Source organism: Echinops telfairi, unplaced genomic scaffold (genome assembly GCF_000313985.2).
Source record: "Echinops telfairi isolate 266 unplaced genomic scaffold, ASM31398v2 ScPeMD7_443;HRSCAF=831, whole genome shotgun sequence".
Lineage (NCBI taxonomy): Eukaryota > Metazoa > Chordata > Mammalia > Afrosoricida > Tenrecidae > Echinops > Echinops telfairi.
The window spans coordinates 20514371-20536515 of NW_022104341.1; the positions used below are offsets into that span (position 1 = coordinate 20514371).

General features: G+C 37.2%; 1 protein-coding gene across 1 annotated transcript in view; it reads left to right on the top strand.

Moving 5' to 3' along the window:
• DPYD (dihydropyrimidine dehydrogenase) overlaps nt 1–22145 on the top strand; it is a 1157760-nt gene that overhangs the window by 537890 nt on the left and 597725 nt on the right. Inside the window, exon 12 of the mRNA XM_045291906.1 lies at nt 2994–3178. Within this exon, the coding sequence (XP_045147841.1) occupies nt 2994–3178 (185 nt within the window). The remainder of the gene's footprint in view (nt 1–2993; nt 3179–22145) is intronic.

Sequence of the window (22145 nt, forward strand, 5' to 3'; positions counted from 1 at the left end):
AAAAAAAAGAGGTCTTATGAGGGAGATTTACACAATGCAATGCGTCATTTATTTACTCTCTGGACTTCTGCTTCCATGAGCATTAACTGGTTATCCAAACAAGATGAGATCCTTGGAGTCATTCTTTTCTCAGTTTATCGTGATATTTATTAGTTCAGTTGTGAAGATTTTGGTCTTCCTTACACTAAATTGTAATCCATATTGAACACTACAGACCTTAATCTTCATCAGGAAATGCTTCAGTCGTTCTCCACTTTAAGCAAGCGAGGTTGTGTCATCTCCGTATCACAGCTTGTTAGAAAGCTTTCCTCCGATCCCAATGCCTCATTCTTCTTAATATAACCCAGATTCTCTGTTTGTTTTCTCAGCACACAGACTGAATAACTATGGTTAGAGGGAACAACTCGGATGCATCATTTTTCTGATTTTAAACCATGTCGTTCGCTCCTGTTCTGTTTGCATAATGCCCTCTTGATTCATGTGCCGGACACTCATGAGAAAAATTAAGTATTCTGGAATTCCCATTTTCCTCAAAGATATTCAGTATCTGTTATGATACACACATTCGAATGCCCTTGCATAGTCAATAAAAGATAAGTACACATCTTCCTGGTCTGCTCTGCCTACAGCTAAATTCCCTCTGACATCTGCAATGGCATTCCTCATTCCATATGCACTTCTGAATCCAGCCTGCACCTCTGGCAGCTCTCTGGTCAATGTAGTGGTACAACCATCATTGGATGATCTTCACCAAAATGTTACTTGCATGTGATATGAAAGGTATTGCTCTGTAATTTGAGCATTCTGTTGGGTCACCTTTCTCTACAAAGGATAGAAATATAAATCTCTTTCATCCAGTTGACCATGTAGTCACCTTCAAAATTTCTTGGCATAGACTAATGAGTGCTTTATCAGGTTGTTGAAACATTGCAATTGGTATTCTGTCAAATCTTGGAGCCTTATTTTTGGATAAGGCTTTCAATGCAATTTGAACTTCTTCCTTCAGTACCATAATTATTGATCATATACTGCCTCTTGATATGACTGAATGTCAACTAGATATTTTTGGTAACATGACTATATTTTTTTCACATTTCCTTTTGATGCTTCTTGCATTGTTCGATATTTTGGCCATAGAATCCTGTAATATGGAAACTTTAGCCCTTGAATATTTTCATCAGTTCATTATATTAAGATAATTCTTAGCACGGTTTTCCGTTGGGGTTTTCTAACTATAGGTCTTTGCACATTTCATGATAATACTTTATTTTGTCTTCGCAAGTTACCTTTTTTGCTCAACTCTTTTAATCCATCATCTCTTTCATTTGTTTGAGCTACTTTAAAATTGCGAGTAAGTTTAAAAGTGTTATTACCTAAGCTAGGCTTTGATCTCTTTTTTTTAATTACTTTTTATTGACCTTATACTTTCTTCATGCCATATGTTCATGATGTCATCCTTCAGTTCAACAGGTCTTCTGTTACTAGTGTTCAATGCAGCAAATCTGTTCTTGAAATTCAGGTGGGCTATAATCCAGCTTGTATTTTGGCTTTCATGGTCTTATTTAATTTATCTCACCTTCAACCTGAATTTACACATGAGCAAGCACCTCTATCATCTCATCCACCAAAACCAAATCAAACTCACTGACACGGCATCTATTCCAACCCACAGTGACCCTACAGGGCAAGGCAGATTGCTTCTGTGACTGTAATGCTTTATGAGAGTACAAAGTCTCATCTCCCTCTCGACGAGGCACAGCTGGTGGTTTCAAAACTGCTGACTTTGCAGTTGGCAGCTCAATGTGGGACCACGATGATACCAGAGCTCCTTTTGCATAGACACAGTCACTTACATTTTTGTGTATTCCCTCTGGTGAAGCCCATGGGTACAGTCACTTTTTATGTCTTTGAAAATAAGAAAAAGGGTAATTGTGATAAAGAAGTCATTGGTCTTGCAACATTCTATCTACAACTTGGTTTTATCAATGAGTGTATATTTTCCAACTACTATTCTTTCTTTTTTTGTTTCTAGCTTTTGCATTACAATTGTCAATATTTTTCAATGCATCTTGATGTCATGTCTGATCAATTAAAAGTCTTCAATTTCATCATCACTAGCTTTGGTGATTTATACATAATTTGAATAATAATTGTATTGACTAGAATTTCTTGTAGGGATGTGGGTATTGTCACAGACAGCAATGTGATTCACGATAGATCTCGAAATGTCATTTTTAATGACGAATGCATCATGATTCCTCCTGATTCAGTCATTCATCTTGAATTTGTCATTCTTCGCATAGTAAACCAGGTGATTTTCAGGTTAAAGCTAACCAATATCAGTCCATTTCAGCTCACTAGTGCCCAGGATACAGATCTTTATGTATAACATTTCATTTTTGATGATTTTAAATTTTTCTAGACTCTTACTTTGTACATTCCAAGTTCCAGTTATTAGAATGATTAGTAGATGCTTGAAGCCATTTTTTCACATTTTGAGTCATGCCCATCAACAAATGAATGTCCTGAAGGCTGGGTGCCCTCAAATCATTATGGTGGACTCTTCTTTGAGAAAGCCACCCTGCCAGAGCCATAAATTCATGGTATCATAATCCTGTGACACAAAGGAATACGTTTGAGATCATAGGAAGAACAACAGATTTGAATAAAATAATCAATATATTTGCAAAGTATATTTTATTTGTATTTACATTTTTTTCTTCATAGACCTATGTTTGATACGCAAAAATATTAAGTCTGGAACACTGACTGGATCTCTAGTGATTAATTTTACATGTAAAGTATTTCAAACCAGTTGGCTCCATTAGTACACTTTGAATGTGTGGTTAACTTAGATATTTCTTTCACTTTCTCTTTTTATGATTCACTGAACTAGAACAATAATTAAATATCTTTTATTAATTTTAATGTATCAACATGTGATATACACATTATTTATTGCTTATTGACTCTTTTTTTTTTAATTCTTACAGTGAAAGAAGCCTTGAGTCCTATAAAGTTTAACAAATGGGGTCTCCCGGAAGTAGATCCAGAAACTATGCAGACCAGTGAACCGTGGGTATTTGCCGGTGGTGATCTTGTTGGAATGGCTAACACGACAGTGGAATCGGTGAATGATGGAAAGCAGGCGTCTTGGTACATTCACAAATACATACAGGTAAAGAGTTTGCTGTTAATTGAAATTCATTGTTTCCAATTACTTTTGGTCTAACTTCGTACTCTCGGCCATTGGGTTGATTCGGACTTTTCGTAGCCTTTTACGACAGAGTAGAACTGCCTCCTTTTGTTTCCTAGACTGCCTGTATGAGCATTTATCATATATACATATAGATAGATACAGATAATCAAAAACTCCCTGCCATCTTGTCATTTTCAACTCCTTGTGACCCTAAATGGCAGGATCAAACTGCCGCTCTGGGTTTCTGAGATGGTTATTCTTTATCGGAGTAGAGGAACTCCTCTTTCTCCCGTGAGCTGCTGGTGATTTCCAACTGCTGACCTTGGGAGTGGTTAACAGCCCAACTCATAACCGCTCTACCACCAGAGCTCTCTCTCTCTCTGTGTGTGCAGTCTGATATACATATTTACTCTTGCTAGGCGCTGTCGAGTTGGTTCTGACTCATAAATATACTTGGATAAAATAACATGTGTCTGCTGGATAGTAGAATGGTTTAGTTGGTTTAAAAAATATATACATTGTACATTTTTCCCTGGGGGATGCCGTCAGTTCTTCGGTCCTCTATTAAAAAATGTTTATCTTTGGCTTAAAGATTTAAATACCAAATGGTATTTTTGTCAAACCCAGATGGTGTACAATATAGGATATAGAACCATTACTTATAATGATCTTACACATTTTAGAATACTATTAGCTGCCCATTTGAACCAATGGAGGTGTTTTCAATTTCTCAAATGCTATTTAACTTAGTGGAAAGAAAAAGAAAGTTTATGAATATATTGTAATTGTTTCATAATTACTTAATCTTATAACCAGTGCAAAATATAAGCATTATAAAATGTATAGTTAGTATACACTAGTACAATGAATGTGTATCATGGAGGTGGAAACCCATAGCTACAAGATCTTTGTGTTAGTAATTAAATGTTAGTGCAGGGAAAGGCCTAGGGCCGGGCACTGTTTAGTTCTGCAGTGCATAGTCACTGTGACTCAGGACCAACTTGAAATGGCATGACAGCAATAGTCATGTTTACCTCGAGGATTTTGAGAAGACTTTGCCACCTTGAATAAAATTTCTATCCATTCTTTTCTTTTCATGAAAGATTTTCCACTCACAATATGACTTTCTACCTCCCTATGTTTGGCTTTCTTCATTCATTTTCCATGAACTAACAAACTTATTTGTCTCTAATATTTTCTTGACTATTGTATTCCTCTTTGTCACAACATTTTGTCTCTTGTGAGTTTATATATTCATTCATAATTCATATTCTTTGCACAGATTGTACGATGTTTTATTTTCCTACCCACCCCGACCTCACCCAGGGCCTTTCTTGGAAGTGGGACTTGAAATGTTGGGGTCTGGGCTAGAGTGACGTGTCCTAGCCATTCAGAGTTCTAGAATGATTGTAAAAGCTAATAGAATTTTTTAGAGAAATTAAGCTTAGAAGTCATCTTCTCTGGAAATACTAAATCTAAAATGAAAAAATATTGTCCATATTAGTCGTAAATCAAAAGATTTGAGGGTACACAGTGGAAGGGGTCAGGTGAGAGGATTCTGTTCATGTACAGAAGCCCGGGACCAGGCAGAGACAAGTTGGGAGTGACACAGCCCCTCTTTCCGCTCTCACCAAAGGATGACACCATCAGCGGTTTGGAAAGTCGGGTTGATCTCAGAGTCGCCCAGAGGTAGCAGGTCAAGGCAACTCCTCCAGGTGGTTAGTCTCCTCTGTCTCCTTCACTCTTTCTGTCTCCAAACCTGCCTATCCCAGTAGATCCCTGTTATCTTATTTTACTCTTGTTTTCATCAGAGTGTCAAGGTTCCCCATCACCCTTCCCTTTTAGTACCCCTCTCAGGACAGCGCTCTTTTGTGGTCCAGCCGGGCAGCCTTTCAGGGAGGTTCTACCCACTTCAGATTCACTGGTTTTTAAACCAAGCGTGACCTTCCCCTTCCCCAGCCCATACTTCACATCTCTGATTCCCAGATATAAGCCACATAAGTTATTTGCCCCAGGCTTCTATATTACTCAGATTAATACAATTTTTCAGAATCCATTTAGGACCTAATGTGGGACTGACAGCTTTTTATTTTACTGAGGAACGATAGTAGGAGTAGCCAACAATAAAAACGAAAACAATACTCTAAGTGTTTCAGCGTGACCTGTTATAAGAAAAAAAACACAGTGACACAGTGATAATTCTAAAGGAAGCAGAGTTGAAAGACACATGCTAGTATGTGCTCAGAGGTATATATACGTGTGTGCACACACTTGTCTCCCAATAAATCAATATCAATGTGTGCCCCTAAATTTACATGCTCATTTCCTAAGTTTATTATAAACAACCTGCAACATGCAGATGAAACAATCTTGTTTGCTGAAAAAGAGGAGGACATGAAGCACTCGCTACCAAGATCAAAGATGGTAGCCTTCATAGTGGATTACAACTCAAAGTTAAAAAGACCCAAATCTTCACAAATGGGCCAATAGATAATATCAGGAGAGATGAAGAAAAGAGTTAACTTGTCAAGGATTTTGTCTTGTGTGGATCTGCAACCCTTACTTATGGAAGCAGCAGTCAAGAAATTGAACAACGTATTGCACTTGGTAAGTCAGATGTGCAATACCTTATCAAAGTGTTCAAAATCAAAGAGTTTACTTTGATGATAAGGGTGCACCTGACCCAACCCAGAGGCATATGAAAGTTGGACATAACTTAAAAAAGATCTTAGAAGAGTCAATGCATTTGAATTATGGTGCTGGGGAAGAATATTGAAAGTACCATGCACTGCAAAAATAGCCAACAAATTAATCTTGAAAAAAATATAGCCAAAAAGCTCCTTAGAGGCTAGGATGGCAAAAGTTAATCACACCTACTTTGGACATGTTGTCAGGAAACACTGGTCCCTGGAGAAAGACATCATGCTTGGTAAAGTAAGGGGGCAGCAAAAAGAGGAAGGCCCTCAATTAGATGGATTTGCCCCAGCTACAACGATGGGCTAAAAATATATGAACAATTGTGAGGATGGTACCGAAGCTGCCAATGTTTTGTGCTGTTGTAAATCCAGGGCTGCTAGGAGGTGGGATTCATTGGACAGCATCTAATGACAATTGTCTGCATCTGGTCGGTAATATATTTGTAGAAATCATTTATAGAATTTCTTCAGCTTATTTTTTGATGGGTTACAACTTTCAGTCGTACCTCTTACTATCTTGTCTGTTAGTTCAAGACATTAAAGTAGAATCAAAAGATAATTAAATATTTCATTATGTTAGGTCTATTCAAGTCCAAAGTGTGCATTTGATTTTCAGGAGTTAAAATGGTGGAAGGTGATAGATATTAAAGAAATCTGTAAGTCAGTGTTGATCATGGTTCTCTATAGTATCATGGGTTTTAGTGCTTTCTAAATAGTTAAAACTAATGTTTACTTTGAAAGTATAAAATATGCATCATTATGTTTTTTGGTAATGCGGTTTTGAAGTATTTCACAGTTATCATTAAAATTATTCTTAAGGACTTTTTATTTTCCTCAATCTCCAGTCTCTTAATTTTTTGTTTCTCTTAATAAAATACATAAGAACTAATAAAAATGAGTAATTATTTTATATTGGTTTTGCCAAGGGATGGAGAGAAATAGACTTTTATGTATGAAGATGAAAATACACACAAATACACACATACAAAGACATTCGCTTTAGAAATACACATTGCAAGGAATATATACACATTGCACTACAGTATATATATATAGTGACCAGTAAGAGATTTAAATTTGGCACAAAGTTCAGACTTGTCAAACAAAGTGTTTAATTGCATTTTACAAACTGAGTAGAGTTGGAAAATAGATAAATCTCTGTCAAGTAAAATCAACACTTCACGCTGAAGCCTACTTTGTGATCCAAGTGAATTTTATGAGAGTTAGGATAAGTTTCAGGCTTACACAGGCACCCGCAGGGCTCCTCAGGAACATGCAGCCTCCCTAGAAGCTGCTTATAACCTCATGAGCTCTGCTCCTGCCTCTGTAATTATTCTTCTGGGAGGCGTGGTTTACGACCCTGGTCAACCCCATAGGCTGGATTTAATTCACCTGGCCTACATGGGCCAATCCAGGTGCAGCACCCACCAGGTGTACCTCCCCTTCCTGGCCAGAAACCTGAACCTCTGAGCATGCTCACTGTACCACTCCTTCATGGGCCAGTAGCTCGGACCTCTGAGCATGCGTAATGGATGCTCTGGCCCTAAGCTAGACTACCTGACGAAACTAGAAAGGAACATATGGAAAAAGTGGGATTTTTTTCCCCTCTGTTTTACTTAACTTCTGGCCTCCCTGATCTCTTGAAATTATCTCCACCTTAGACCCTTTCAAATTCAACACCCTTTCCCTGCTACCAGAGTCATCTTTCTAGAATTACAGTTTTATCACAACTTCCTCATGTTAATTCTCTTCAATGGTTTCTCTTCATTCACCATAAAGTGCAAACTCCGTAGCCATCATGCCCATTTGACTTTCTTCAACATGCCAAGTTTCCTTCTGAAGGTGCTTCTTTTTTTTTCTTCCTACTCTACTCTTCCTATCTGCAGCATACTCTTGTCCATCAGATTTTGCCTCCTTCTCGCCAAAGAGTTGCTATTCAGTTCTTTCCCTGTGGTTTGTAACACCTTCAGCTGCTGCTCTGCCTCTATTGAAGCCAGTGACTGTGATTGCTTAGAGAAGCTCTGGTGACGCAGAGGTTATGTATTGGGCTTCTAACTGCAGAGTCATCTGTTCAAAACCACTAGTGGCCCTGGGAGAAGAAAGTCAGCTTTCTACTCCCATAAAGAGTTACAGTGCCAGAAACTCAGAGAGCAGTTCTACTCAGATCTAGAGGGTTGGTCGCTAAGAGTTGGTCCTTGACCAGATCGTAGTGAGAGTGAGAAAGATGATAGCTTAATGTTGTAGCCTCAAAATATATGAGAGTATTCATCTTTTAAATAGAGACAACCCCCTAGTGAGATTTTCCACTTAAAAATAATGTCAAAGGGATGATAATAAAAATAAAGGGCTTGTTAGCATTATAACTAAAATAGTGGTTTGTTATAATTGTAGAGTTTGTTGAGAAAACTTTATACAATGTATAAAATATATTCATAAGTATAGTTTAGAACACCTTGTCTTATATTGTGAATTATTTTGGCAGTAGGGAAGCAAAACAGTCAGTACCAAAAACCTATTGTCGTTCAGTTGATTCTGACACAGTGTTCCTATTGTAAATTTCCAAGACTGTAAAATCCGCATGAGAGAGGTGCGGAGGGCTGGTGGAATTGAATCATGAATTTCCTGACAGCATGAGTGGGACTCAACAAATGAATTATTATGGCATGAATGTAGCGTATGATCATTGCAATTGAGTGCTAATAATTTTTTGTAATATGCACATTTAGTTAAATGTGGTTATTTAACTAGCAACATTCATGTTGTGATTTCCATGACTCTCGCAATCATATAGACAGAATTTCACTTATATTTTATTAGTTGATTTGATCAATTACCAGCTGTTATGCCCAACCTCAGCTCTAGGAGGGGACCAAATGCATAAATGAGGAGCGGTATGCCATAGTGGTTAGATATTTTTGCTCCAAATTAAACTGACTTGGTTTCAAAACCATTTCCCAAACTTTCAAACGGTTCAACTTTGGCTGAGAACACTTTTTTTACTCAAAAGGCAAATATGGAGCCTATAACAAATAACAAACTAAAAACCAAAATCAATGCCATGGAATTGATGCTGACTTACAGCAACTCTATAGGATAGGGTAGAACTGCCCTGTGAGTTTCTCGAATTATAGCTATTTATGGGAGTAAAAGTTTGGCCTTGAGGATTTCAGCCCAAGGTGTAACCACTACTTCATTAGAACTGCTTTACAATGGATTATGATATTTAAGAATTCCTACACCACTGTGTTGCTTTTAGTACATGGCCTGCCCTATAAATATTTGTTGTTTTCAGGGCTGTTTTAGAAATTAAGGTATTTGAATAGAAGCCAAAATTATGGGATTTTAACATATGAGGGTGGAAGTTTCAGGTAAATGTAATGACATTTCAGTCATTTAATGATTTATATCTTTGAATACATGCATACATCCATCTATTCCTAAAGTCAATCACCTATTCATTCATTCATTCATTTATTCATTCATCCATTAGCTAATCATAACATACAAAGATAGCATGATTGGGTGTTGGTATCAGGACATGATATTATCAAAGACTTCACCAAGATGAAAAGGAGGATAGGAACAAATTCAGAAAGACTGATTTATTTGGATGTACTATAACGAGGGAGATTGGACAAGAATTAATATGTTGTTCACTTCACAAGGAATACCAAAGCGAGGAAACCAGCTAGCTGAAATTCAGATTGCGCTCTACTCTCCAAAAAATTGTGTCTTTTGTTGCCCTACGTCCATTCAGAGGAAGGAATGCCTTCCTTGAATTTCCACCAAGGTACTTTCCACTGTTTCCTAAGCCCTGCACCAGTGAAGCAGCTTCTTTGTATTTCACCAAAGGCACAGCCTGCCCTAATCTCCGGAGGCCCTAAGAAGACTATTGGTATTTCTATCACTATATATATATTTAGTGTGTGTGTGCATTCAAACACATATATATACATACACATATAGATGACATAATTTATTCATATATATATACACATACACATATAGATGATATATATTTTATTCATATATATACACATACACATATAGATGATATATATTTTATTCATATATATACACATACACATATAGATGATATATATTGCTTTCAACTTTTAGTTAGTTCTATATTTTAAAACTGAATTTAGAAGACGGTGATTAAAGTAAGAGTGCACTTATAATTTATATCTGGTTAAAAATTACTTAACTAGAACGATTATGTATATAGAAAAGTTCTAGGAACATGAACATGGCACATCTTATAAGTTGCAGAGAATGAAAATGGAGGGAAATTGGCTGTTATGATTAAACGTCCAAATCTAATTGTTAACTGTGGACAAAAATAAGGCATTTTATTTATATAGGTAACTCCAGAATATTCATTAAAAATATAATTTGGCTAAGTTCAGAACATTAATTTTAAACCATAAAAGTGCAAAAGAAGCTCTCAAACCCTACGTGGCCCAAATCAGTAACCCGTTGCTTCAGTGAGAAAAGTGGGCACAATTGAGGACTTGTTTAGGAGAACATATGTGAAAGAGGGAGAAGCATGCCATTTTTGTCTGAAGCAGAGTTTCTTTATACATGTATTTCATTCTTCTTCTTCTCCCAGTGCTAAGGGCAAAGCCAATGTGGAGAGCGCTCCAGTGCTTCTGCCGTACATCTACTTCGATTGTATTGGTTAAGGTTTCTAGTTTTGTTTCCGAAGGTATTGCACGAACTTCAACCTTCATGGAAAGCGATTTTCTGACTTTTTGTATGATTTCCTGCAATCAGTGTAGTTATTTTTTATCGAGCACCTTTTCAACAATGGATTCTTTTTAGTAACTCACTTTTATAATATCATTTGAAAAATATTCAACGGAGCCTTTACGGAATCAACCCTCTTTGTTTACTCATTCCTATTACTCATTCATTTACACAATAGTCTTTTACTTTTACAACCAACATAAAAAGGCTTAGGGATGCAGCTGATTCTGCCTGGAAAATCGCAAGGCGAGTGGTGGCAACTGAAAAATTCCTGGGACCATGGAAGTGCTCTCCTGGGTAAAAGAGTCAGCGTTCCATGGACATTGTCTGTGTGCCTCAAAGAAGAAAAGGATAAGGAGATTGATCCAGTGCACCTGTTAGCTTCAATTTGGTTAAAAATGACCTGTAAGGAACAGAGAGAGACTCTCTTTTTAAAGGCACCCAAACAAACACCTACCTAAACCATTGCTGGTGAGCACATGTCCCCTGAGGCAACCCTCTGGGACGGAGCAGGACTGCTCCTGTGGGTGTCAGGGGCTGTGCATAGCAATGGGAACTGCAAGCTTCATCTTTCTCCTCAAAAGTAGTGGGTGGTTTTGAATTGCTGACCTTGGTCAGCAGTCCAGTGCAGAACCCGCCAAGCCAGCAGGGCACCTTAAATCACAAGACAGACGGCTTTATTTTGATATTAACGGAGAAAATCACACTCTGCAGGAGCTTTATTGTTGTTTTTTTTCAGTATTCATTTGAACAGATTCGTTTTCAAAAAGTAGAGAAAAAGAAAAATAATACTATATAATGCCTTACCATGCCTTGTCCTACTAAGAAATAGTTTAGACAGAAAATAAAATTATTTTTTGGTAAATTTTAATCCCAGGTAAGAAGCTCATTATAGCTATAAGAATGATAATAAGATATTCTTGATAAAAGCCAGGCTATTTTTAATGGTCTCACATCCATGCAAACTGACAGTGAATAAAGAAGACGCAAGAAGAATGAACACATTTGGATTACCATGTTGATTGAGGATGCGTATTTCAGATGTATCAAAGATCGCCAGAAGAATGGACAAATCTGTGTTGGAGGAAGTACAGTCAAAATGCTTCTTAGATTGTGGGACTTTGTCTCATGTTTATTGGACATGTCATCCGGAGGGTCCAGTTCCTGGTGAGAGAAATCATGCTTGGGAAAGCAGAGGGCCAATGTCAAAGACGACGGACTCTCCAGAAGCCGGATTAACACAGTGGCTGCAGTGAAGAGCTCAGGCTCAGGGATGATTGTGTCCTCTGTTGCACTTGGGAATCAGCTGGTTCATGTTTAACCACCAACACAGGTCATGCTAGTTCGGAGAAGATAATTCTTCATATATGATACATTGTCCCCAAATTAAAACTATTTTAAATATACTAAAGTAAGTCAGAAAATATTGCTACTGGAATTCCAGTTCAGACATCCACTTTGTACATGATTATCCCAAAGAAAATGTGCTTAAACATGTTTCTGCAACCAGTGGATGACTTCGACAACATCTCTCTGTCGTAAACTTGTGTTAGTCTGCGGCTTCCATGGCTATCCACTGGGCTAATTTAAAGTCAAGGCAGAGAGACTGGCTTAGAAGGTTACGACACTTATTTTTTTGGTTGGGGGGTGACAAAGAACAATTTTGATCAATTGAAAAGACATTATGATTGTGGAGGCTTCTTTTGAAGGAGTTTTAAGAATATTGAAAACTGCATTGAAGACATAAAAGATAAAAAAGTGGTGCTGAGATTTTTTTCTTCCCCATTTTGACAATGACTGCTCATTCTTCTAAGTTGTCAAGGACTGTCTTATGACAATTTTATTGGGAACCTTACTTTAGCCATCCTATAGTCTTGATCCTGCCCCTTCACAGTTCTTTTGGTACCTACTACTCAAAGAACACTTCAATCATGAAGGGATCACTGAACATACGGTGCTATAGCAAAGTGCGGTGAAGAAACCAGATGGTGCCCAGCTATCAAAAAGAACAGTGTCTGGGGGTCTTAAAGGCTTGTCTCGAAACAAGCAGCGTCTAAGTGAGGTGGTAACTAGGTCTACGTGGAGCCAACACACCTTCACGTATGATCCAAGAATTGAGTTTAAGACTTTAAGTTGTGAACACCCAGTTAGCAGAAGTCTATGTATACTAGCCCTAAATCCAGTTCCACAGTCTCTAGTGGTTTAGGTAGCTAGTAAATCCCCTCTGATCACACTTAAGGGATAAGAGGAACTTTGCTATCTGATACTGGAGCCTGGTGAAGTAAGTTATGGCAGATGTAGTTAAGTAAAAATGCAATAATAGCCTGTCATTTGATCTCCCTTTTGACTTATTCTAAAGATGTTTCAGTTTTTAATATAGTCTGCTTTCTCATTGAGGCTTTTCTATGTTTTGTTTAGTCATTGCTGTTGAGTTTGTTTGTTTGTTTGCTTTTAGTGATTGTCTTTAGTGATTATGAAGTTTTTTTGGTTCAGTTTTGTGTGATTTTCTGTGTATGAAATCCAGGATAGGTAGATTCATAGAAACAGTAAGTGGATGGGGCCATGGCAGCAGATGGGGGAGCTAACAACAATGAGTTCAGAATTGTTCTGAAATTTAGTGATGATTGAACCAGTATTCTTAGTATGATTGGATGATTAAATTGTATGATGAACTATATGCCAATAAAAATCTATTTTTAAAAATTATAATTCTATTTTCATCCCTTCAAGATGCCAAATATGCCTATAATTTTGTAGTAATACTTTCTGGTGTATTGTCTTATGAAAATAATATTTTCAATACCCACTGGTCTAGATATTTTTGTTAGAAAAATTTTTAATTTGTGTAACTATTCTGTGATTCAAAAATCTTTGTAAAATTTACTATCTCTTAGATGAAACTTTGATAAAAAGCGAAGTGTGTACTAGTAAAGCAATGGGTCAACTATTTTTACATATTGCTGATATGAAAGTGACTATGGTGGTGAAGTGATAGATGTTGAAAATCAGAATAAAACAGTTATTATTTGGAAGATAGTAAATCAAGCATTTAGCGTCATAAAATTATCTAAAAGGAATTTTTCTGTAACACTTATTTAAATATATGTGACGGAAGGAAAAGAACCCCTATTCTTTCCCAGATATAATTCATTCTATGAAAGTCAAACTTTATGAGAAAAATGCAAAGGATAAAGAAGGAGTCACTGGTGAATTAATCATTTAAAAAGTTAGAATGTGGTATAGTACATTTATAAGTTGAGGATGGCTAAAAGTATTGTTATGAACAGCCAATATTTGAGGTCAACTTTCAACAACTGCAGGGGGGAAATTATGACATATTTAATTTCAATCTTTTCATTATATACATTAGTTCACCTAAATTCATGCTCCCAAATGGTGTTCTTTTATTTTTAATTCTCTCAAACTTTATCCATTATTAAAATAAGTTTGATTTCTTTAAGTAACATATATGTTATGGTGACTGATGTCTTTTTTGATTATTCCATTTCTGAATCTAAAATCCTTTTCATTTTTCAGTCCCTAATGAAAGTATTTTTGTGGCAGAATTATTATAGAAGAAATACAGAGAATACACACATGTAAATATTCAGGTGTACTAGGTCAAAAATATCTATTCTTTTTAACTCTGTAAGTTAACAAACATAGACATCTTCACTTTGGGGTTTACAACGCTTCTCCACGCCACAGTAAACTTATATGCTACTTTTAGGAAATTTATAATTAATCTTTTTAATATGACTTTACTAAGTTGTATATATCTTTTGAAATAAGGTGTTCATAAAGTTCTTCAAAATCATCATGGAATCCTGGCATTCTTGCATTTTTGAGTGGCATTTCTACTGCTTCAAGTTTTTGTGGGTTCTGGGTATTCAAGTTTTGGTTCAATTGAGGCAGAAAAGGATTACTAGTTGTGAAGGGAACAAGGTATGTCAGGGTCTGGTAATGAGATACAGAGCCTTTCACCTCTTGGTCACTAGTTCAAATCTGCCCCAGGTTAAGAGTGACAGAAAGTCATTACCATCTGGTGGCAGTTCAATATTCTATGTGAAGCGATTTTGTGTTTTCAGAACATAGCGAAGACAGATTTGTGTCGTAGAGCTAAAAGAATGAGTACAGAGTGGTAGTATGTTTGAGTTTTAGAGATGAAGAAGTCCAATTTCTACTATAATATCCCATCTGCTTTCCATGAGCCTCCTTTTGGTAGATTTGTTGATTGAACAGTGAGTGGCAAAGCTAATGATATGTGTCTCTGTGTGATTTTAGTTAAAAAAGATACACCTCCATAGGAAACTCCGTCATTATTGGTATAAGGTACGTTTTAGCATCGCTAAACTGACTTCTTAAAAGTGATTTCAGACCCAGACAGTGACTAATTCATGATGAGATGTTGGCTCATTCACGTCTTCTGTTTCTTAGGTGCTTTTCTGCATATATATTTTAAATGTTTCATTTTCCTTTTTAATCGTATTAGTAATTTCATCTACATGTGGCCACAGGACTGAACATTTATAGTGACTGTGCATGCCTGTCAGTCTTTCACTTAGGAAATTTTGAGCTATCAAACAAAATTGGACAGTGTAAGGGTCCTTTGAAGTTGGGGAAGTTGAAATTGAGCACAGTGCAAAAGAACCATGCCTATAGATTCTAATTGAAATGAACACACTAACATCGATAAACATAATCTCTCACCTCCTGTCAGTTTTTAGAGTTTTAGATTGTGTACGTGATTTGGGCTTTCTAATATCTTCATTGACTAGTTTAGGTTATTACTGTTCTGATTTGGGTTCTTTAAGAGGACTATCTAAAGATGACTAAACAGGCTTTTGTTAGTACCTGATACATTGATAAAATCACAATATTTAACTTTATTCAGATCTGAATGATGTTCATAACTAATCCACACTTTGGGGTTAGAAGAATTTTAAAGAATTTTCAAATCATTTTATGATATTAAAATAAACCCTAAAATTGGTAAAAACAAAACCCCAAACTGTACCTCATGTTAGAGGATTTTGCTTTGGACAACGATGACCATATGCTGAAAATTTAGCAATCAGTGACTATAGAAAACTAACTTATAAGAATTTATCTATATCCAAGTTGCTCTATTGCTTAAAAGACCTTCAGAGCCAACTTTTAATAAAAAGACACTTGTTATCATTATCATTGCTTAAAATATTACTTTAATTCCAACATCTTCAAAGGCATTTTGCCCTAAAATATGCCAGTGGTTTCTCCAAGATCTGCAGAACTATGATTTGAGAATTAGAAATTTAAATTGCACAGGCTTAATATTAGAGCATTTCCGTTACCCTTTGCAGGTTTTGAGGCAGCTTATTCGACCTTACAGTCTCACCAGGAAGCTAATGGGAAAGCCTTGCAGCAATCTTCACAGGAAAGTTTCCAAATGTCAAGTGTCATCTTTCCAGCTGTTAGATGAATGGGTAGCCAAGAGGCATTTATTTGGGTGTGCAGCCCCTGTGAAATCTGGGTGAGGCAGGAGAAAAGGCTATAATTTGGTGGCTAGTTTACCAGTGATGGTATAGTTGCTAATCTCTACCTGGGCAGAGACTCCATTTTGTTGTTTAATGATTGACAGTGAACTTCAGTGTTCTTGCACGATGAGAATGAAAATGCCCCAGGGGAAAAAAAAAACAAAACGAAAAGAGCTTCTTCGATAGTGTCATACTAATTTTTAAATCCTTCACTGCATAAGATGAAAACAATTTTACCAAAGCATTGGCTGCCTCTTCTCTAAAATCATCTTCAATGGGTGGAGGCAAAGCTGCTGAAATGACAACTGAATTGGGACCTATCGAAAACATGTCCTTCAGTCTAAGCTGTATTGCAAACTCTTTAATTCCTCTGTTAAGGGAAGATTGATATAAACCATTGACCACTGTCAGGTTGACAAACAATGAATATCAATAAAAAGGCACTTTTAAATCATAATGGATTCGGTTTGAGAAAGTGATAGCTTTCAAAAACGAATATTGAAGTACGTCATGGCTCAATGCTGTTTCCATGCTAAGTTTTTCCACTTGACCCGCATTACAGCCTTGTGATGACTGAAGGCCGTTTTCTCTTTGGGAAAGTGATCCTTTAAAAACTGCACGACACTCAAAACAGCATACGATCTTCTCTTTCTTGGCTACAGAAAGTAAGCAAAGTCCATTTAACTTTGGGTAATCAAAAAGATGGAGATCATTTTAACCGCTCATAAATCTATGTACTATAAGGCACTTAATACTCTGTAGAATTTGCCTCCTCGATAGTATGTTCAGGCTAATTTGTGGTGTGTTCCCAGCTAACATGTAAAAATCAGTATCATACATATAAGACCTGACATTTGTTCTATTCAAACTTCTTTTTTCCTAATAACATGTAGCTTTTGTGTGTGAACAGGGATTTATGATTTATAACACCTATATGTTGTAAACGGAAATCAAGAATAAAGAATGAGCCAATACTTAATGGAGCTATCAAAACAAAACTATCAAAATGGTGATAGGAGAGGAAACTACTATGACTAATCAGTAATTTGAATGCCTTTTTATGGACTTTGTGTAGGGTCCCAGACCTTTTTAAGTGGGAGAGTTTGACCTGCAAAGTAGTTTAAAATGAAATTGTCTCCATAGAGGCAGAATATTTCATTGCCCATGCAGCAGTAGATTGATACTCAGCAGAGCAGGTAAAAATTTGAATGGGTAGAAAAAATAACTGAAAAATCTGATCTATACTTTATGGATCCTGACCTCATTATGTGTTGATAAGGTATAAAAGAAATTAGTCATTGCAGTGTCTCCTGGTCCAAATGTGCTATGTTTGTGTTGTTATGTGTTGTCAAATTGATTCTGACAGTTGCTATAGAGTATGGAACTGTCAACTGCCCTACAGCATTTCCAGCACTATTATCTTTACAGCCCATCCGACTGCTTTTCTTGTAGAACTATAGGTGGGTTCAAACTACCTTCCAACTTTTCAGCCAGAAATAGGCCGTCTTGTCTTTGTACCATAATGCTATAACTCAAAACGCAATGCTGTCGAGTCAATGCTTACTCTTAGCGACCCTATAAGATAGGGTAGAACTGCCTCTGTGAGAACAGAGAACCCAGTCTTTCAATTGTGGAGCAGCTCGTGGTTTCTAGCTGCTCACCTAGAGGAGCCTCACCACCAAACTTGTAATCATTACACCATGAGGGCTAAAGAGCTTAATAAGGTATAACAGAAAATCAAACTCACTGCCATCGAATCAATGCTGACTCATAGTGACCCCCCTTGTGGGTTTCCGAGACTGTAACTATTTACAAGAGTAGAAAGTCCAATCATCTTCCCATGGAGGCTTGTGGTTTCAAACAGCCAGCCATGCGGACCTCAGCCCAACGCATAACCATTACCCCATCTAAAGAGGCTATATGTGTTATGAGACCCAGGGCAATCTAAAAGCCCTGAGGCAACTCATGACACCTTTATACTACAAACCTTTAAAATCTGGTGGTGGAAATCTAAATGTAAAAGAACTCAATTGCAAATTGTGACTTGAATTTTGTTCCAGTGCATTCAGAGATTTAGGGAAACTACGTCTTACCCATGTTGAAAAGGATAAGCATTAATTCTATTTTGGACTTTTTGGGAATGTCATATTTCTATTTTTAGGTAAACTCAACACAAAAATGTCATCAAAGAGGTGGATCCCAGCTCTTGTGTTTTTTTCCCCAGACAAGACAGTCTCATTATTTTTATCCATACAAGGAACATGATTGTGAATTTGTATAACTCTAAAGCTAAAATAATATAGTAGAATAAAAAATGAAATGTATTGAACATCTTTCACTTTCTCACTGTCATTGAGAGGATGCTGACCCATAGTTTACCTATGTGGTAATTGTCTTTTTGCTTTGCACTCAAAATTACCTCTGGGTTTTATGCTTTCTTCCTGTTTCAAAACATAAAACCTATGTTGAAGTTGGTTGTGATAGTTATGACCTGTGGTAATTATATAAGTGTCAATTTGATAGGATTATGAGTGAAGGGGTGGAGTCTAGTCTGTCAATCGGATCATAGCCATAGAGGCTTCTGTGTGGGCATGACCTTCTCCTGAGAATTCTGGGAAATCTGGCATTCCCTCCTTGGAGGTGGGAGACTCTGCTCACACCCTGGAAGACATGGCAGCTGACAAGACACATGGACCCACCCTGATGCAGAGACTTCTGCCAGCACTGAGATGTTTCCAATGCCACTGGATCCAACAACTTTCTGCTCACTGGCCTGTGATCTTCTGCTTTCCGTGTCATTGTTTGTGTTTTGTGTCTGCAGAGGACTTTATAGATTGGTATCAGACATATGAGCTAATATCAGACTTACAGACTTAATCTGGACCGGACTGAGATGTTTTCTCAATGTTCAATTGCTCTTGCATATAAATCTCTTTCTTATACACTTATGTGTGTCTCTATGAATTTGTTTCTCTAGTCTCCCCAGACTAACACATGACCATGGTGATTATTTGATCCAAAGACGTTGTACTGGTTGGAAAGTTGAGAAAGTGCATTAAATTAAGAAACTCAGCTTGTAAGATAATTCACTTTAGAAAATTAGTAATAACTGGACTACCTGAAAAGGCTGTAAAACACCCATGTAAAAGATCCTGCAGTGATTTTTATGTTGCTTGTGTGATCCTGGAAGCTCTACCAATGCTATAGTGGACAGATTTCAACAGAGTTGGATAGAATAGTAGTAGGGCCTGGCAATCTCTTTCTAAAAATTAGCCAATGTAAAAGCTATGGAACATAACAGATAATCATTGGATCTAGCAATGGGAAATGAGCTCCCTTGGTTGGATGGCACTACACAATGGCTGCAACAATAAACTCAAACATACCTATGATTATGAAACGGAGAGCCCTGGTGGCATAATGGTTATGTTTAAAACCACCAGCCATCCCTCAGAAGAAAAATGAGACTTTCTCCTCCCGTAAAGAGTTATAACCTCAGAAAACTCAGAGGGGCAGTTGTGCCTTGTCCTATAGGGCCATAATCAGTTGGAATTGATTTGATGGGAATGGGGGAGTGAGAGGTGATCATGACGATGGTGCAGGAGTGGGCAGTGCTTCATACAGTGGATGCTGTGAGTTGGTGCCACTCAAGGGAAGCAAGCAACTACAGAAAATGTTCCTCCAAAAGGTAACGGCATTAAACAGTGATCAGAAGAAATAGAGTGTCTTTCTTACAGCCTTGTAATGAGATTACATGGACTGAATGTCAGTTATCATTGACCAGTTCTAATGCTCAGTTGCTGCCTTTCTTTCCTTTCTGGTATTCTCTTTGGCTAGACTATGGCAGAGCAGATGAAAGGAAGCACACATAACTAAGTGCCTGCCTACCATCAAGACTACAGAAGTGAGAGCAATTATATTGAACTTTTGTACTTTGTAAGTCCTCAAACTTCACCTTACATCATTCTTAGGTCACAGTCTATAAGGGGGTACCCAAAAAAACCCAGAATATTTTCTTTCTCAAAGTTATGTATTTAAAAATTTTTTACAAAACAACTTTATCACCTTCAGAGTATTCTCCATTACATTTAATACATTTGTCGAATCTGTGATTTCATTCTTATAAACATTTTTCAAACTCCTCTGTTTGGATGGCTGACAGCACCTTCCTCATTTTTTCTTTACCTCTTCTGTATCACCAAATCTCTGTCCTTTCTTGATCCTCTGCATTCGTGGAAACAACAATGAAGTCACGCACAGTGCAGTCAGGTGTAAGGTGTGTGGGGCAGGAGAGGCATACTGTTTTCGGCCAAAACTGGCACACCGAGATGTATTGTGTATTGTGGTGGCAAAACCAGTCCACCATCTGCCACAAATTAAGCCATTTTTGTTGCACACTGTTATGCAGTCTTTTAAGAACCTCTCAATAGAAAGCTTGATTAACAGTATGATCTGGTGGAACAAACTCCAATTCCACTACAAGTCAATATTTTCTCCCATTTGGGAAGTTGACAGATACCCAAAACTAGGTTTGTGAGGTTTGTCATCAATCAACATTTTACCTTTTTCTGAAATGAGAAAACCACTTGTTCACTTGAGTTTTTTACATAGTGCTGCCTTTTTAAGCTGTGTTCAACTTCACAACAGTTTTTTTTCCTGACCAGGAAACAAAATTTCACGGCTGCACAGACTGGTCATCACAAAAATAACCAAGTTCCAGTGAAACTGCTTTTCCGAAAAAATTCACTGTGACCAGAGAGAACCTTCCCAGGTGATGCCACTGGGTGCATAAATTCAGGACGAGTTGCTAGATGCTTGCCTAGCGGTGGGAAAAAAAATGCCTACTATGAAAGCTCTGCCCAGCGGAGTTTTTTACCTTTTTTTTGCGAGGGGATACTCCCTCGTATGCATTTTATGCTAAGTGGCAGGCAATGTGTGTTGGGATTGTAACCTCCAATATGGATTTTGTTCTCCGTAGTATCTCTGGTGTCTACAACTCCAAAGCCCAACTCACTACCATTGAGCCTAATAGTGACCTATGGGACGGGCACAGCTGCTCCTCTGGATTTCTGTGATGAGACAGTCCTTGATTAACAAAGTGCCTTCATTATTAAAAAAATAAAAATTTTAATATGGTGACCAGATGTTTTTATTCATAGACAATGGGCCTTAAATAGCTAATATGACATGCTTGCATGACTCATAACTAATGGATACTACATGAGGCTGCTAAAAAAAAACGTGAACTTGATTGCGGGAACATAACATTTTACACGAAAAAATAGCAAGATCCAAATGTGTACTGGTGCTTCATTTGTTCTTCATAATCATTAATACTTTTTTAAACATGCGGACAATGTATTTTAAAGAGACTGTACTGACCCACTCAAAATGAAGCCACTGACTTATCCCTAAGTGACGCTCCTGATTTTTCTCCTGGAATCATGTTGGTACTCTTGTCTGTATCAGAGATTTCATTCCTCCAAGAAGTTTAAGGGTTAATAGGTTACTAGAAAAGCAACAAAAACAAAACCAGAAATTAGCTGTTAGGTTGTTGACTTGCAATTTTGAGCCTTTTATTCCAAGTCTTAATATTTAACATGACTGCTGTCATCTTTCTCAGATATCAACTTCTTTTATTTACCTTCATCGCTCCCACCTTGCTCATACTCCTTGATCACACTAATTCCTTTGTGTTACATGGATTTGCTCTCTGTCACCACCCTGTGTGGTCACCAGGCATTTCTTACTCTACTCATTGACATCTTTTCAGCAGTGGCGCCACCTTTGCCCATGGGATTGTGAATATGGCAATTGTTACCTTCTTGGTTGATACTTTTGAAAATTTGTTAACACATTATTTATTATATTTTGGAATCGCTGGTGAACTTATAAGCCTTTTTTTTTGCTTTTTATTGTTAATCATTTAAGTGGAAACTTAAAGGAATAATTTTATTGGGGGATCTTATAACTATCCATACAGCT